General features: G+C 41.6%; 2 protein-coding genes across 2 annotated transcripts; both read right to left on the bottom strand.

Annotated features, from left to right (window-relative positions):
* Positions 1-11,859: 11,859 nt before the first annotated feature.
* On the bottom strand, positions 11,860-12,796 carry LOC143703970 (histone H2B-like). Its single transcript, XM_077197414.1, has one exon. It carries the CDS (start codon positions 12,754-12,756, stop codon positions 12,382-12,384), a length of 375 nt encoding a protein of 124 aa, XP_077053529.1. The 5' UTR covers positions 12,757-12,796; the 3' UTR covers positions 11,860-12,381.
* Positions 12,797-13,530: 734 nt separating this feature from the next.
* On the bottom strand, positions 13,531-13,919 carry LOC143703969 (histone H4). Its single transcript, XM_077197413.1, has one exon. The coding sequence runs from the start codon at positions 13,892-13,894 to the stop codon at positions 13,583-13,585; it is 312 nt and encodes a 103-aa protein (XP_077053528.1). The 5' UTR covers positions 13,895-13,919; the 3' UTR covers positions 13,531-13,582.
* Positions 13,920-19,403: the final 5,484 nt, after the last annotated feature.

Raw genomic sequence — 19,403 nt, 5'->3', positions numbered from 1 at the left:
GACTGTATCTGTCATCCTCTATCTGTCTCTGACTGTATCTGTCATCCTCTATCTGTCACTGACTGTATCTGTCATCCTCTATCTGTCACTGACTGTATCTGTCACTGACTGTATCTGTCATCCTCTATCTGTCACTGACTGTATCTGTCACTGACTGTATCTGTCATCCCTCTATCTGTCACTGACTGTATCTGTCATCCTCTATCTGTCTCTGACTGTATCTGTCATCCCTCTATCTGTCACTGACTGTATCTGTCATCCTCTATCTGTCACTGACTGTATCTGTCATCCCTCTATCTGTCACTGACTGTATCTGTCATCCCTCTATCTGTCACTGACTGTATCTGTCATCCTCTATCTGTCACTGACTGTATCTGTCATCCTCTATCTGTCACTGACTGTATCTGTCATCCTCTATCTGTCTCTGACTGTATCTGTCATCCCTCTATCTGTCACTGACTGTATCTGTCATCCTCTATCTGTCTCTGACTGTATCTGTCATCCTCTATCTGTCACTGACTGTATCTGTCATCCTCTATCTGTCACTGACTGTATCTGTCATCCTCTATCTGTCTCTGACTGTATCTGTCATCCTCTATCTGTCACTGACTGTATCTGTCATCCTCTATCTGTCACTGACTGTATCTGTCATCCTCTATCTGTCACTGACTGTATCTGTCATCCCTCTATCTGTCACTGACTGTATCTGTCATCCTCTATCTGTCTCTGACTGTATCTGTCATCCTCTATCTGTCACTGACTGTATCTGTCATCCTCTATCTGTCACTGACTGTATCTGTCATCCCTCTATCTGTCACTGACTGTATCTGTCATCCTCTATCTGTCTCTGACTGTATCTGTCATCCTCTATCTGTCACTGACTGTATCTGTCATCCTCTATCTGTCACTGACTGTATCTGTCATCCTCTATCTGTCTCTGACTGTATCTGTCATCCCTCTATCTGTCTCTGACTGTATCTGTCATCCTCTATCTGTCACTGACTGTATCTGTCATCCCTCTATCTGTCTCTGACTGTATCTGTCATCCTCTATCTGTCACTGACTGTATCTGTCATCCCTCTATCTGTCACTGACTGTATCTGTCATCCTCTATCTGTCACTGACTGTATCTGTCATCCTCTATCTGTCACTGACTGTATCTGTCATCCCTCTATCTGTCACTGACTGTATCTGTCATCCTCTATCTGTCACTGACTGTATCTGTCATCCTCTATCTGTCACTGACTGTATCTGTCATCCTCTATCTGTCACTGACTGTATCTGTCATCCCTCTATCTGTCACTGACTGTATCTGTCATCCTCTATCTGTCACTGACTGTATCTGTCATCCTCTATCTGTCACTGACTGTATCTGTCATCCTCTATCTGTCACTGACTGTATCTGTCATCCCTCTATCTGTCACTGACTGTATCTGTCATCCTCTATCTGTCACTGACTGTATCTGTCATCCTCTATCTGTCACTGACTGTATCTGTCATCCTCTATCTGTCACTGACTGTATCTGTCATCCCTCTATCTGTCACTGACTGTATCTGTCATCCTCTATCTGTCACTGACTGTATCTGTCATCCCTCTATCTGTCACTGACTGTATCTGTCATCCTCTATCTGTCACTGACTGTATCTGTCATCCTCTATCTGTCACTGACTGTATCTGTCATCCTCTATCTGTCACTGACTGTATCTGTCATCCTCTATCTGTCACTGACTGTATCTGTCATCCCTCTATCTGTCACTGACTGTATCTGTCATCCTCTATCTGTCACTGACTGTATCTGTCATCCTCTATCTGTCACTGACTGTATCTGTCATCCTCTATCTGTCACTGACTGTATCTGTCATCCCTCTATCTGTCACTGACTGTATCTGTCATCCTCTATCTGTCACTGACTGTATCTGTCATCCTCTATCTGTCACTGACTGTATCTGTCATCCTCTATCTGTCACTGACTGTATCTGTCATCCCTCTATCTGTCACTGACTGTATCTGTCATCCTCTATCTGTCTCTGACTGTATCTGTCATCCCTCTATCTGTCACTGACTGTATCTGTCATCCTCTATCTGTCACTGACTGTATCTGTCATCCCTCTATCTGTCACTGACTGTATCTGTCATCCTCTATCTGTCACTGACTGTATCTGTCATCCTCTATCTGTCACTGACTGTATCTGTCATCCCTCTATCTGTCACTGACTGTATCTGTCATCCTCTATCTGTCACTGACTGTATCTGTCATCCTCTATCTGTCACTGACTGTATCTGTCATCCTCTATCTGTCTCTGACTGTATCTGTCATCCTCTATCTGTCTCTGACTGTATCTGTCATCCCTCTATCTGTCACTGACTGTATCTGTCATCCTCTATCTGTCACTGACTGTATCTGTCATCCCTCTATCTGTCACTGACTGTATCTGTCATCCTCTATCTGTCACTGACTGTATCTGTCATCCTCTATCTGTCTCTGACTGTATCTGTCATCCCTCTATCTGTCACTGACTGTATCTGTCATCCCTCTATCTGTCACTGACTGTATCTGTCATCCTCTATCTGTCACTGACTGTATCTGTCATCCTCTATCTGTCTCTGACTGTATCTGTCATCCCTCTATCTGTCACTGACTGTATCTGTCATCCTCTATCTGTCACTGACTGTATCTGTCATCCTCTATCTGTCACTGACTGTATCTGTCATCCTCTATCTGTCACTGACTGTATCTGTCATCCTCTATCTGTCACTGACTGTATCTGTCATCCCTCTATCTGTCACTGACTGTATCTGTCATCCTCTATCTGTCACTGACTGTATCTGTCATCCCTCTATCTGTCACTGACTGTATCTGTCATCCTCTATCTGTCACTGACTGTATCTGTCATCCTCTATCTGTCACTGACTGTATCTGTCATCCTCTATCTGTCACTGACTGTATCTGTCATCCTCTATCTGTCACTGACTGTATCTGTCATCCTCTATCTGTCTCTGACTGTATCTGTCATCCTCTATCTGTCACTGACTGTATCTGTCATCCTCTATCTGTCACTGACTGTATCTGTCATCCTCTATCTGTCACTGACTGTATCTGTCATCCTCTATCTGTCTCTGACTGTATCTGTCATCCTCTATCTGTCTCTGACTGTATCTGTCATCCCTCTATCTGTCACTGACTGTATCTGTCATCCTCTATCTGTCACTGACTGTATCTGTCATCCCTCTATCTGTCACTGACTGTATCTGTCATCCCTCTATCTGTCACTGACTGTATCTGTCATCCTCTATCTGTCTCTGACTGTATCTGTCATCCCTCTATCTGTCACTGACTGTATCTGTCATCCTCTATCTGTCACTGACTGTATCTGTCATCCTCTATCTGTCTCTGACTGTATCTGTCATCCCTCTATCTGTCACTGACTGTATCTGTCATCCCTCTATCTGTCACTGACTGTATCTGTCATCCTCTATCTGTCACTGACTGTATCTGTCATCCTCTATCTGTCACTGACTGTATCTGTCATCCTCTATCTGTCACTGACTGTATCTGTCATCCTCTATCTGTCACTGACTGTATCTGTCATCCTCTATCTGTCACTGACTGTATCTGTCATCCTCTATCTGTCACTGACTGTATCTGTCATCCTCTATCTGTCTCTGACTGTATCTGTCATCCCTCTATCTGTCTCTGACTGTATCTGTCATCCTCTATCTGTCACTGACTGTATCTGTCATCCTCTATCTGTCACTGACTGTATCTGTCATCCTCTATCTGTCACTGACTGTATCTGTCATCCTCTATCTGTCACTGACTGTATCTGTCATCCTCTATCTGTCTCTGACTGTATCTGTCATCCTCTATCTGTCTCTGACTGTATCTGTCATCCTCTATCTGTCACTGACTGTATCTGTCATCCTCTATCTGTCACTGACTGTATCTGTCATCCTCTATCTGTCACTGACTGTATCTGTCATCCTCTATCTGTCACTGACTGTATCTGTCATCCTCTATCTGTCACTGACTGTATCTGTCATCCTCTATCTGTCACTGACTGTATCTGTCATCCTCTATCTGTCTCTGACTGTATCTGTCATCCTCTATCTGTCTCTGACTGTATCTGTCATCCTCTATCTGTCTCTGACTGTATCTGTCATCCCTCTATCTGTCACTGACTGTATCTGTCATCCTCTATCTGTCACTGACTGTATCTGTCATCCTCTATCTGTCACTGACTGTATCTGTCATCCCTCTATCTGTCACTGACTGTATCTGTCATCCCTCTATCTGTCACTGACTGTATCTGTCATCCCTCTATCTGTCACTGACTGTATCTGTCATCCTCTATCTGTCACTGACTGTATCTGTCATCCTCTATCTGTCACTGACTGTATCTGTCATCCTCTATCTGTCACTGACTGTATCTGTCATCCCTCTATCTGTCACTGACTGTATCTGTCATCCCTCTATCTGTCACTGACTGTATCTGTCATCCTCTATCTGTCTCTGACTGTATCTGTCATCCCTCTATCTGTCACTGACTGTATCTGTCATCCTCTATCTGTCACTGACTGTATCTGTCATCCTCTATCTGTCTCTGACTGTATCTGTCATCCCTCTATCTGTCACTGACTGTATCTGTCATCCCTCTATCTGTCTCTGACTGTATCTGTCATCCTCTATCTGTCACTGACTGTATCTGTCATCCTCTATCTGTCACTGACTGTATCTGTCATCCTCTATCTGTCTCTGACTGTATCTGTCATCCTCTATCTGTCACTGACTGTATCTGTCATCCTCTATCTGTCACTGACTGTATCTGTCATCCCTCTATCTGTCTCTGACTGTATCTGTCATCCTCTATCTGTCACTGACTGTATCTGTCATCCTCTATCTGTCTCTGACTGTATCTGTCATCCCTCTATCTGTCACTGACTGTATCTGTCATCCTCTATCTGTCACTGACTGTATCTGTCATCCTCTATCTGTCTCTGACTGTATCTGTCATCCCTCTATCTGTCACTGACTGTATCTGTCATCCTCTATCTGTCACTGACTGTATCTGTCATCCTCTATCTGTCTCTGACTGTATCTGTCATCCTCTATCTGTCACTGACTGTATCTGTCATCCTCTATCTGTCTCTGACTGTATCTGTCATCCTCTATCTGTCTCTGACTGTATCTGTCATCCTCTATCTGTCTCTGACTGTATCTATCATCCCTCTATCTGTCTCTGACTGTATCTGTCATCCTCTATCTGTCTCTGACTGTATCTATCATCCCTCTATCTGTCACTGACTGTATCTGTCATCCTCTATCTGTCACTGACTGTATCTGTCATCCTCTATCTGTCTCTGACTGTATCTATCATCCCTCTATCTGTCTCTGACTGTATCTGTCATCCTCTATCTGTCACTGACTGTATCTGTCATCCTCTATCTGTCTCTGACTGTATCTGTCATCCCTCTATCTGTCACTGACTGTATCTGTCATCCTCTATCTGTCACTGACTGTATCTGTCATCCTCTATCTGTCTCTGACTGTATCTGTCATCCCTCTATCTGTCACTGACTGTATCTGTCATCCCTCTATCTGTCACTGACTGTATCTGTCATCCCTCTATCTGTCACTGACTGTATCTGTCATCCTCTATCTGTCACTGACTGTATCTGTCATCCTCTATCTGTCACTGACTGTATCTGTCATCCCTCTATCTGTCTCTGACTGTATCTGTCATCCTCTATCTGTCACTGACTGTATCTGTCATCCTCTATCTGTCTCTGACTGTATCTGTCATCCTCTATCTGTCTCTGACTGTATCTGTCATCCTCTATCTGTCACTGACTGTATCTGTCATCCTCTATCTGTCACTGACTGTATCTGTCATCCTCTATCTGTCACTGACTGTATCTGTCATCCTCTATCTGTCACTGACTGTATCTGTCATCCCTCTATCTGTCACTGACTGTATCTGTCATCCTCTATCTGTCTCTGACTGTATCTGTCATCCTCTATCTGTCACTGACTGTATCTGTCATCCTCTATCTGTCTCTGACTGTATCTATCATCCCTCTATCTGTCTCTGACTGTATCTGTCATCCTCTATCTGTCACTGACTGTATCTGTCATCCTCTATCTGTCTCTGACTGTATCTGTCATCCCTCTATCTGTCACTGACTGTATCTGTCATCCCTCTATCTGTCACTGACTGTATCTGTCATCCTCTATCTGTCTCCGACTGTATCTGTCATCCTCTATCTGTCACTGACTGTATCTGTCATCCCTCTATCTGTCACTGACTGTATCTGTCATCCCTCTATCTGTCACTGACTGTATCTGTCATCCTCTATCTGTCACTGACTGTATCTGTCATCCCTCTATCTGTCACTGACTGTATCTGTCATCCTCTATCTGTCACTGACTGTATCTGTCATCCCTCTATCTGTCTCTGACTGTATCTGTCATCCCTCTATCTGTCTCAGACTGTATCTGTCATCCTCTATCTGTCACTGACTGTATCTGTCATCCTCTATCTGTCATCCTCTATCTGTCACTGACTGTATCTGTCATCCTCTATCTGTCACTGACTGTATCTGTCATCCCTCTATCTGTCTCTGACTGTATTTGTCATCCTCTATCTGTCACTGACTGTATCTGTCATCCTCTATCTGTCACTGACTGTATCTGTCATCCCTCTATCTGTCACTGACTGTATCTGTCATCCTCTATCTGTCACTGACTGTATCTGTCATCCTCTATCTGTCACTGACTGTATCTGTCATCCTCTATCTGTCACTGACTGTATCTGTCATCCTCTATCTGTCACTGACTGTATCTGTCATCCCTCTATCTGTCTCAGACTGTATCTGTCATCCTCTATCTGTCACTGACTGTATCTGTCATCCTCTATCTGTCATCCTCTATCTGTCACTGACTGTATCTGTCATCCTCTATCTGTCACTGACTGTATCTGTCATCCCTCTATCTGTCTCTGACTGTATTTGTCATCCTCTATCTGTCACTGACTGTATCTGTCATCCTCTATCTGTCACTGACTGTATCTGTCATCCCTCTATCTGTCACTGACTGTATCTGTCATCCTCTATCTGTCACTGACTGTATCTGTCATCCTCTATCTGTCATCCCTCTATCTGTCACTGACTGTATCTGTCATCCTCTATCTGTCACTGACTGTATCTGTCATCCTCTATCTGTCATCCTCTATCTGTCATCCTCTATCTGTCTCTGACTGTATCTGTCATCCTCTATCTGTCACTGACTGTATCTGTCATCCCTCTATCTGTCACTGACTGTATCTGTCATCCTCTATCTGTCACTGACTGTATCTGTCATCCCTCTATCTGTCTCTGACTGTATCTGTCATCCCTCTATCTGTCACTGACTGTATCTGTCATCCTCTATCTGTCACTGACTGTATCTGTCATCCTCTATCTGTCTCTGACTGTATCTGTCATCCTCTATCTGTCACTGACTGTATCTGTCATCCTCTATCTGTCTCTGACTGTATCTGTCATCCTCTATCTGTCTCTGACTGTATCTGTCATCCTCTATCTGTCACTGACTGTATCTGTCATCCTCTATCTGTCTCAGACTGTATCTGTCATCCCTCTATCTGTCACTGACTGTATCTGTCATCCTCTATCTGTCACTGACTGTATCTGTCATCCTCTATCTGTCACTGACTGTATCTGTCATCCTCTATCTGTCATCCTCTATCTGTCATCCTCTATCTGTCACTGACTGTATCTGTCATCCTCTATCTGTCACTGACTGTATCTGTCATCCCTCTATCTGTCTCTGACTGTATCTGTCATCCCTCTATCTGTCACTGACTGTATCTGTCATCCTCTATCTGTCACTGACTGTATCTGTCATCCTCTATCTGTCTCTGACTGTATCTGTCATCCTCTATCTGTCACTGACTGTATCTGTCATCCTCTATCTGTCTCTGACTGTATCTGTCATCCTCTATCTGTCTCTGACTGTATCTGTCATCCTCTATCTGTCACTGACTGTATCTGTCATCCTCTATCTGTCACTGACTGTATCTGTCATCCCTCTATCTGTCACTGACTGTATCTGTCATCCTCTATCTGTCACTGACTGTATCTGTCATCCTCTATCTGTCACTGACTGTATCTGTCATCCTCTATCTGTCTCTGACTGTATCTGTCATCCTCTATCTGTCTCTGACTTAATCATTATGTTTGTAATTTATCTAATATGTTGTCCTCTTTGTTCTTGTCAATATTTCTAGCCAGTCTTTGCATCCTGTGATGAAACTTTTTTGGACCAAACTCATCACTTGGGGCCTTGTTGTTTTGCCATGGTTTGTTCAAGAAGTGGTGAAACTCATCAGCATCCTTGTGGTTTTTAGAACCGGTTTAGTATGACCATGTTGGTCAACTTGTGGTTATACAGTAATGCATTTTGCCTTTTTCTTCTTTGTGTGAAATGATGTGTAATATATGTTTTAATGAATTAAAAAACATTTAATGGGTTAGTTCACCCAAAAGTGAAAATTCTGTCATTAATTACTCACTCTCATTTCATCCCAAACCCGTTAGACATTTGTTCATCTTCGGAACACAAATGAAGATATTTTTGATGAAATCAGAGAGCTTTTACATTTAGGATTGATTTTAAAGTATTATTACTGGTATATAAATCCCTCAATGGCCCAGGACCTCAATACATTGCAGATATGCTCAGTGAATATAAACCCAACAGATCACTCAGATCATTAGGATCACATCAGCTTGAAACACAGAGGCTTCACTCTAAGCTTGGCGAGTCTGCTTTAGCTACTATGCTGGAACAGCTTCCAGAAGAGATCAGATGTGCTCCTACAGTCACATTCAAATCCAGACTCAAAACACATCTGTTTAACTGTGCATTTACTGAATGAGCACTGTGCCACTGTTCGTCTGACTGTTTGCACTGTATTTTATTTTATGTTTTAATTACTCTGATTTCATCTGATTATTTCTGTATTTTATCTTTTATTCTAAACTGTTTTAATTATTCTTATTTCTTGTGATCATTTTAATTTCTTCTATGTAAAGCACTTTGAATTACCATTGTGTATGAAATGTGCTATATAAATAAACTTGCCTTGCCTATTAGCGGTGTATTAGCGGTGTATTAGCGGTGTATTAGCGGTGTAGTAGAGGTGTAGTAGCGGTGTTTTAGCGGTGTAGTAGAGGTGTATTAGCTGTGTAGTAGAGGTGTATTAGCGGTGTAGTAGAGGTGTATTAGCGGTGTAGTAGAGGTGTATTAGCGGTGTATTAGCGGTGTAGTAGAGGTGTAGTAGCGGTGTTTTAGCGGTGTAGTAGAGGTGTATTAGCTGTGTAGTAGAGGTGTATTAGCGGTGTAGTAGAGGTGTATTAGCGGTGTAGTAGAGGTGTAGTAGAGGTGTATTAGCAGTGTAGTAGCGGTGTAGTAGAGGTGTATTAGCGGTGTAGTAGAGGTGTATTAGCGGTGTAGTAGAGGTGTATTAGCGGTGTAGTAGAGGTGTATTAGCGGTGTAGTAGAGGTGTAGTAGCGGTGTTTTAGCGGTGTAGTAGAGGTGTATTAGCGTGTAGTAGAGGTGTATTAGCGGTGTAGTAGAGGTGTATTAGCGGTGTAGTAGAGGTGTATTAGCGGTGTAGTAGAGGTGTATTAGCAGTGTAGTAGCGGTGTAGTAGAGGTGTATTAGCGGTGTAGTAGAGGTTAATTAGCGGTCTATTAGCGGTGTAGTAGAGGTGTATTAGCGGTATAGTAGAGGTGTATTAGCGGTGTAGTAGAGGTGTATTAGTGGTGTAGTAGAGGTGTATTAGCGTGTAGTAGAGGTGTGTTAGCGGTATAGTAGAGGTGTATTAGCGGTATAGTAGAGGTGTATTAGCGGTATAGTAGAGGTGTATTAGCGGTATAGTAGAGGTGTATTAGCGGTGTAGTAGAGGTGTATTAGCGGTATAGTAGAGGTGTATTAGTGGTGTAGTAGAGGTGTATTAGTGGTGTAGTAGAGGTGTATTAGCGTGTAGTAGAGGTGTGTTAGCGGTATAGTAGAGGTGTATTAGCGGTATAGTAGAGGTGTATTAGCGGTATAGTAGAGGTGTATTAGCGGTATAGTAGAGGTGTATTAGCGGTATAGTAGAGGTGTATTAGCGGTGTAGTAGAGGTGTATTAGCGGTATAGTAGAGGTGTATTAGCGGTGTAGTAGCGGTGTATTAGCGGTATAGTAGAGGTGTATTAGCGGTATAGTAGAGGTGTATTAGCGGTATAGTAGAGGTGTATTAGCGGTATAGTAGAGGTGTATTAGCGGTATAGTAGAGGTGTATTAGCGGTATAGTAGAGGTGTATTAGCGGTATAGTAGAGGTGTATTAGCGGTATAGTAGAGGTGTATTAGCGGTATAGTAGAGGTGTATTAGCGGTATAGTAGAGGTGTATTAGCGGTATAGTAGAGGTGTATTAGCGGTATAGTAGAGGTGTATTAGCGGTGTAGTAGAGGTGTATTAGCGGTATAGTAGAGGTGTATTAGTGGTGTAGTAGAGGTGTATTAGTGGTGTAGTAGAGGTGTATTAGCGTGTAGTAGAGGTGTGTTAGCGGTATAGTAGAGGTGTATTAGCGGTATAGTAGAGGTGTATTAGCGGTATAGTAGAGGTGTATTAGCGGTATAGTAGAGGTGTATTAGCGGTATAGTAGAGGTGTATTAGCGGTGTAGTAGAGGTGTATTAGCGGTATAGTAGAGGTGTATTAGCGGTATAGTAGAGGTGTATTAGCGGTATAGTAGAGGTGTATTAGCGGTATAGTAGAGGTGTATTAGCGGTATAGTAGAGGTGTATTAGCGGTATAGTAGAGGTGTATTAGCGGTATAGTAGAGGTGTATTAGCGGTATAGTAGAGGTGTATTAGCGGTATAGTAGAGGTGTATTAGCGGTATAGTAGAGGTGTATTAGTGGTGTAGTAGAGGTGTATTAGTGGTGTAGTAGAGGTGTATTAGCGTGTAGTAGAGGTGTGTTAGCGGTATAGTAGCGGTGTATTAGCGGTATAGTAGAGGTGTATTAGCGGTATAGTAGAGGTGTATTAGCGGTATAGTAGAGGTGTATTAGCGGTATAGTAGAGGTGTATTAGCGGTATAGTAGAGGTGTATTAGCGGTATAGTAGAGGTGTATTAGCGGTATAGTAGAGGTGTATTAGCGGTGTAGTGATGTCTGCCCCTCATGGCCTCCTGCTGCTCCTGGTTTAACATTTAAATATAGTGCAAAGATAATAATATACCTCATTATAATCTATACAGAATAATAATCAACACTAATAATCAGAGAAGACTATTAGGCTACATTTTGGTATGGTAAAACTATTTTAAAATCTTAAAATAGTTCCAATAAGATTGTATTAGGAAGTAAACATCATTGGCTTCAGTAAATGAGAGTTGACAGATATTTTAATAACACTTAGTTATTTGTTATCATTAGCTATACATTATAGTTAACATAAACTAACAATGAATGACAATTATAGCATATATTTAATCTTAGTTAATGTTAATCCCAATATTTACTAACACATGTTTAAGATCAAGATCAATGTTTATGTCAGTAAATGCATTAACGGGTTAACAAATGAGACTTATTGTAAAGTGTAACAAATGTGAAATAACTCACTTTACATCTTAAAATAGTTTATAAACATTGTAAATATTTATAGCAGAAAGTAATACTTGTACCAGTTGCTTTCAGGCTGGTTCAGAAATCTGTTTTCAAGCGGATGGATAATTTGTCTGGTAAACTCAACACCAAAAATAAATACTCCATATTTACAAACTCACTACAATAAAATAAAAATAACAATAAAAACTGATCTCAGTTTATTGAAGTGACAGTTTTCCTACACAAGTTTTCATCTGTTTGTGTCTGTAATTCATTCAGGTTTCATCTATTTCACCGCTTTAAACTTCAGTTTGTTTTGTCCTTTAATCAACAAGTACCATTGTTCTCCTTAATACTTGATATGCTATGGTTTTAATTAAGAATTTAGGCAGTTCTAAGTTTAGGCAAGGTCTGCATTTATTTTGGAAATGGAAGTTACAAAAAAACCTTTATATAAAAAAAAATATACATAATTTATTTACAACTTTTACATCGAATTAAAAAATATTGCAGATTAATCCAATTCACTGCAATCCAGAATACGTTCACAAAAAAAAATGAAAATCGGACACTTAACGTTACATAAATGTTAAACTACATAAGCTACAGTTAGTAGTAGGTAATAGTAATAGTAAGGGTTTCCCCCACAAGCGTGATAATCTCTTTTCCAGGATGATATGTGTGGCTCTTAAAAGAGCCTTTGTGTGTGAGCGCCTCCTCGGACTCTACTTGGAGCTGGTGTACTTGGTGACGGCCTTGGTGCCCTCAGACACGGCGTGTTTGGCCAGCTCTCCGGGCAGCAGCAGACGCACGGCGGTCTGGATCTCTCTCGACGTGATGGTGGAGCGCTTGTTGTAGTGAGCGAGACGAGACGCCTCACTGGCGATGCGCTCGAAGATGTCGTTGACGAAAGAGTTCATGATGCCCATCGCCTTGGAGGAGATGCCGGTGTCAGGGTGAACCTGCTTCAGCACTTTGTAGACATAGATGGCGTAGCTCTCCTTCCTGGACTTTCTGCGCTTCTTCCCTCCCTTCGCGGCGGTCTTGGTGACGGCTTTCTTGGAGCCTTTCTTCGGCGCGGGCTTGGCTGGTTCAGGCATGATAATGAATGATCGTTAAACTGACGAGTCAGTGTGAACTCAGGAGCGACACAGAGGCTTTTATACACTGACCTATGCTAATTTACAAAGAGAGACTCAAACCATCTGATTGCCTGTTGCCATTGGCCGAACCCATAACCTCATGTTTCATTGGACAACTCAAAGCATCATGAGGGGAACGAGGGCCAATCACAGACGCTTAAAAATAGCCCCGCCCACCACCCATGTTTGAACGACAGTTTCCTTTGTTTCATTTCGCGCACTTTTTTTTAATAGATTTGAGGGATATTTTGAGAAAATAAACAGTTCTATACATGTATTTTGCACAATCGTGTAATTAAAAAAGAAAATATATAATTAAAATAGTGATTAATGTAGTTAATAGTAATTACAATGTGATAAATTATTCATTGAGTTATAGAATTATTTGTATATGTAACTTAGGCCTAATATGTAAACTATTGTAATATCTTAAATGTGTTCCTTTGTAATCATGTACCTTGTGGAAATTCTCATGTAACTGTTATTTTGTATTAATTAAATCCAGAGAGAAAAGTAATGCTGATTAGATTTATATGCATAATTAGAATATGGCTTTGGCCTGTTCGATTATGAAATGGCATATAATTTCTCTTTAGTAACCTATAGAAGATGAGGACCGAAGTAATTTGTTGAAATAAAAAACGACGTCACTGTGAAACTGTAATTGTGTGATTATTACATAAGTTTATTCAGAAAACGTGGGATTTTATCAACTCTTTCTGTGCGTGAGTGTGTGGCTCTTAAAAGAGCCGTTGGGTTCGTCAGTTTCTCCGGTTTCAGGCGTTTATCCCCCGAAGCCGTACAAGGTGCGTCCCTGTCGCTTCAGCGCGTACACGACATCCATGGCGGTGACGGTCTTCCTCTTGGCGTGCTCGGTGTAGGTGACGGCATCGCGGATCACGTTCTCCAGAAACACCTTCAACACCCCGCGGGTCTCCTCGTAGATCAGCCCGGAGATGCGCTTGACGCCGCCGCGGCGAGCCAGACGCCGAATGGCGGGTTTGGTGATTCCCTGGATGTTATCGCGCAGAACTTTACGGTGACGCTTCGCGCCTCCTTTTCCGAGCCCTTTCCCGCCTTTGCCTCGTCCAGACATGATGCGAAACAGAGGTGATGTGATGCTAAAAGGAGACGAAGTAGAAGAATAGTCTGTGAGTGTTGAAGGGAGGTCTTTTATACCCGTTTACAGGACCTGAGAGAAACCAGCGCTACGTCATAGCGCGCACCCTCCCCCTTCAAAATATAGAGCGCGAAACATTTACCCGACACCCAGATCTGAAGGAGCCTTTTCTTTGTTTTATATTAAATATTAATAATGTTCCAGATCATGTAATTTACAGTAATACTGGTTGATAATTAACAGTGATGTTCTACAAGCACAGCAAAGTAAACAAATAGGGACACACGACGTCATATCACAATATTGATTATTGTAAAATTATGAATAGTGGCATCAGTTATAATATTCTGTTTATGCGCGCGTGCGTATGTGTGTGTGTGTCCTGGTAAACCCTACTTATGGGGAATATCTGAAATCCTTGTCCATGTCTGACTCACTCTCACATGTTCACGCATATATTGGTTTTGTTGAAGTGATGAAATGTGCTTAAAACGCTTTATAACCTGCATTTCTGCTTTATGAAAACTGGCGTCTTGTAATCATTTACTCATGTAATCACTGTCTGTCTGATCCAAATACCATGAACTGATCATATAAAACAAAAGTAAATTGCTAATTGTGAGCCATTCCACTGAATTACAAACACACAGAATTCCTCCCTCAGAGTCGTGGAGTAAGACAGGGCTGCAGCTTAAGTCCCACACTGTTCAATATCTACATAAATGAGCTAGCGAGGGCTCTGGATCAGTCTGCAGGACCTGGCCTTACTCTACTAGACACTGAAGTCAGATGCCTTCTGTTTGCTGATGATCTGGTGCTGCTGTCTCCCACTAAAGAGGGTCTACAGCAGCATCTAGACCTCCTGCACAGCTTCTGTCAGTCATGGGCCCTGTCAGTTAACCCCGAAAAGACAAAAATAATGATTTTCCAAAAAAGACCCAGCCGCCAGTGTAACAGGGACAGAAAGTGTACTGAAAACGTATGTATTGTGTATTATAATTCACACAAAATTGTTTATTTTCATATATATCTGGTATACTTGCCTGAGAAATGAGTGTTTTCCCCTTTAACTGCTGTGATGTCATCATGAGCCTACACAATTTCCTGTTTTGTCTCCTCCTCTTCCTCTTGGCATTGTTAATGCACTGAAGAGGTGAGTTATTTATGGCTCCTGTAAATCTTAATTAATCTTTATTTTAATTGTTTCTTTTGAGTCAATATCTTTACTGCAATTTATGTGTATTAAGTTATTGTACTTATCTGTGTGGTTATTTTTATCATTTTACCCTATTTAAGTTATATTTTTGACTTTGGCCTGTAATGTGGAGAGAGGAAAGCACATGGTGATTGAATGTACATCTCATTTGTTTTAGAGAGCAATTTATGGGCGATTTACTCAGACTGCTGTCTTATGTTTTGTATATCAGGTATGTTTTCTCTGTATTCTTCCTCTTGGCATTGTTAATGCACTGAAGAGTAAATCCAGTGAAACCGCCGCCTGTTGTCCCGTGTCTGTCTTCACAACGCTTCACAACGCAGACAAGTGTAATCATAACTGGTGTCGCGAGCCACCGGTTACACCAGGACCAACATCATAGTTTTAAATTGAACAACATGCTCCTTGAACACACGCAGGACTACACTTACCTTGGCATAAATATTAGCAACACAGGAAATCTTAAAAAAGCTGTTAACGACTTGAGAGACAAGGCACGGAGAGCCTTTTATGCTTTTAAGAGAAATATCCAAATTGACATCCCAATCAGAATCTGGCTAAAAATAATGAAAACAGTAATAGAGCTCATCGCGCTATACTGGTGTGAAGTCTGGGACTCACAGACCAAGAGTTCACTGAATGGGACAAACACCCAATAGAGACTCTGCAGACCGAGCTGTGCAAAATCTTGCTACGAGTTCAGCGCAAAACCCCAAATAATGCCTGTGGAGCAGAATTAGGATTATACCCCCTTGTAATAACGATTCAAAAAAGAGCCATTAAATTCCATGCCCACTTAAGAAATAGTGATGAACAGACCCTCCATCACAAAGCCCTGTCCTACCAAGAGCTGAAGCCAGAGAAGAACGCCCTCGGACGATTGGTCTTAGAGCTGACGTCACAAACTGACAATAAAAACATACCCAGACCAAACCAAATAATTAAAACACAAAAAGAAAAATACCTCAAACATTGGACAGACACAACAGCAAAACAGAGTAAACTGGAATGCTATTTGGCCCTAAACAGAAAATATGAATTGGCAGGAAACCTGAGTAAAGTGAGCGACCCTAAACTGAGGAAAGTCCTGAGCATGTACAGACTCAGTGAACACACACACACACACACACACACACACACACACACACACACACACACACACACACACACACACACACACACACACTGAGCATGTACAGACTCAGTGAACACAGTCTGAGCATAGAGACAGGCAGACACACACACACACACACACACACACACACACACACACACACACACACTGAGCATGTACAGACTCAGTGAACACAGTCTGAGCATAGAGACAGGCAGACACAGACCGACCTGGATCCCGAGAGAAGAGCGGCTGTGCCCTCACTGAGTGGAAACAGAGCTACACTTTTTGACATCCTGCCCCAATTATACAAACATCAGGGACACTTTCTATCCCCTTTTCACAACCCACCAGAAAGACTTCCATCAGAAATCTAATATGGACAAACTCCCACTCCTGCTAGGAGAAAGCCCAGCGAGCTCAAACCTGGCGGCCAGGTACGTGTGTGTGTGTGTGTGTGTGTGTGCTCAAACCTGGCGGCCAGGTACGTGTGTGTGTGTGTGTGTGTGTGTGTGTGTGTGTGTGTGTGTGTGTGTGTGTGTGCTCAAACCTGGCGGCCAGGTACGTGTGTGTGTGTGTCTCTGTGTGTGTGTGTGCTCAAACCTGGCGGCCAGGTACGTGTGTGTGTGTGTGTGTGTGTGTGTGTGTGTGTGTGTGTGTGTGTGTGTGTCTCTGTGTGTGTGTGTGTGTGTGTGTGTGTGTGTGTGTGTGTGTGTGTGTGCTCAAACCTGGCGGCCAGGTACGTGTGTGTGTGTGTGTGTGTGTGTGTGTGTGTGTGTGTGTGTGTGTGTGTGTGTGTGTGTGTGTGTGCTCAAACCTGGCGGCCAGGTACGTGTGTGTGTGTGTGTGTGTGTGTGTGTGTGTGTCTCTGTGTGTGTGTGTGTCTCTGTGTGTGTGTGTGCTCAAACCTGGCGGCCAGGTACGTGTGTGTGTGTGTGTGTGTGTGTGTGTGTGTGTGTGTGTGTGTGTGTGTGCTCAAACCTGGCGGCCAGGTACGTGTGTGTGTGTGTGTGTGTGTGTGTGTGTGTGTGTGTGTGTGTGTGTGTGTGTGTGTGTGTGCCTCTGGGAGGACAGAGCTACCAACGATACATCTAGAGACACTGATATAACTATTAGAAGATTAATTTTTTTTTATTGCAATGTTTATTTCCATGTAAAAAACAAAAAAAATTACTTTATTTTTATTTATTTTTATAATTATTTATGTATTTTATTGTGTAGTGTTATGAATGCTTTGGCAATGTAAAGATTTCTTTCACCATGCCAATAAAGCTATTTGAATCTGAATCTGAGAGAGAGAGAGAGAGAGAGAGAGAGAGAGAGAGAGGGAAGTTAAGATGGAAAGAGGTGTGTGTGTGTGTGTGTGTGTGTGTGTGTGTTTCGCTCCTTCTCTTGTAATGTGCCATAGGTGTGTGTTTCTGGCTCCTATAGTGGAGTTTTCGTTTCCTTTGCAGTTTTCATTTTGGATCAGGTAAGTTTTCCCCTCGAAGGCTAATGAATGATTTTCGGGATCAAATGTTATAAATCCACTGTTGCCATAGAAATCCGCAATGTGTGTGTGTGTGTGTGTGTGTGTGTGTGTGTGTGTGTGTGTGTGTGTGTGTGTGTGTGTGTGTGTGTGTGTGTGGACTAACAAGCATTCAGCATGACATAAGCTTGTCTTAGCCGGACACATCAGGTTCCCAATTTTATGATATATATATATATATATATATATATATATATATATATATATATATTGCTTTAAACAGAAAATCATTTGTTAATCAAACGTTTAGCTGTCGCCCCTTTATGATAGAACTATTGTGCATTTTTTTCACGGTTCTAACGGTGTATGGGTTGACAGGTAATTTTGGAGGTCCTTGCTCACTTTTCCACTGACCAATAATGAGTCCCTCACTTTTTCCCCAATTTACCCTTGCTGACGATGCCTTTTCATACTTTTCCATTGTTTCATTCAAAATATTAACATCATTTTGATTTGAAATAAAAACAGTGACATCATCAGCATAAGCTGATATCGAGATTCCATTCATAACCTTAATTCCATTGAGATTCTTTCGTAGCCTGCACAACAATGGCTCAATAACAAGGCTATATAATTGTACCGACAATGGACAGCCTTGCCTAATCCCTTTTAACACAGGTACTGGTGCACTCAATCCTCCACCAGCTTTCACAATCACAAAAACTTCAGAATACAGCAGTTGAATATATGATATAAAATTCTTCCCAACCCCAAAACCTTTCAAAACCTCAAAAAGATCTGTATGATTGACTCTATCAAAAGCTTTCTCTTGGTCTAATGAAAGCACACCCAGGTCAACATTATTGAATTGATTTAAATCAATGACATCTCTTAACAAAAAGAGATTATCCATAATTGACCTATTAGGAATACAATACTTTTGATCTCTGTGAACTAATAATTCTAAAACAAGTTTCAACCTATTTGCTATAACCTATTATTTGCTATAACCTATCTATTTGTAAGAAAGCTACATTTATTTTTTTAATACTAAAATAACTCTGATACCATTGCTAATTTATTGCCATCTCTACCCCATTCACATTTAAAGAGCCCACCCTCAACAGCTCCATAGAAGAAAGATATGAAGAGAATAGAAAAAGAACAAAAAAACACGTGTGACTTAAACATTTGATTTATTTTGTGAAGCCTTCACTTTATCCTTTCTTAGCTTCGTTAACATCTTCTTCAACCTGAACCTTTTTTGTTTACTTAAAACCTCATAACTAACATTTCTATGCAGCAATTTCACTGTATGAATAAATGTATTTTCATCAGGAAAAAAATCTTTTACTTCAACAGTTCTACCGAAAGTCGCATCCAGGAAGTTATTTATATCTTGCAATGCATACACATCATCATCATCTCTCATTCCCAAATCAGCATCAGTACACATTTTAACAGTGTTAGACATTTCAGAGTTTTCATCAGAAACCCGTTCAACATTAACCGTAGCCACCTCATCATTAACACTATCGACATTCAGTTCAGAAACATCATGATCTCTACCGGAATCAACTATTTCATGAACGTTCTCAGTCTGACTTTCAGTCAATCCATCACTCTCGATATTCCTCTGTGATCCAGCACATGAAGGAGAGAGAGAGAGAGAGTTGTGTGTGTTTCT

The sequence above is a fragment of the Siphateles boraxobius genome, unplaced genomic scaffold (assembly GCF_051911475.1).
Source record: "Siphateles boraxobius isolate OS27281-9 unplaced genomic scaffold, OSU_SipBor_1 39, whole genome shotgun sequence".
Classification (NCBI taxonomy): domain Eukaryota; kingdom Metazoa; phylum Chordata; class Actinopteri; order Cypriniformes; family Leuciscidae; genus Siphateles; species Siphateles boraxobius.
The sequence above is the reverse complement of the archived record's forward strand: the minus strand, read 5'-3'. Positions and strand labels throughout refer to the sequence as shown.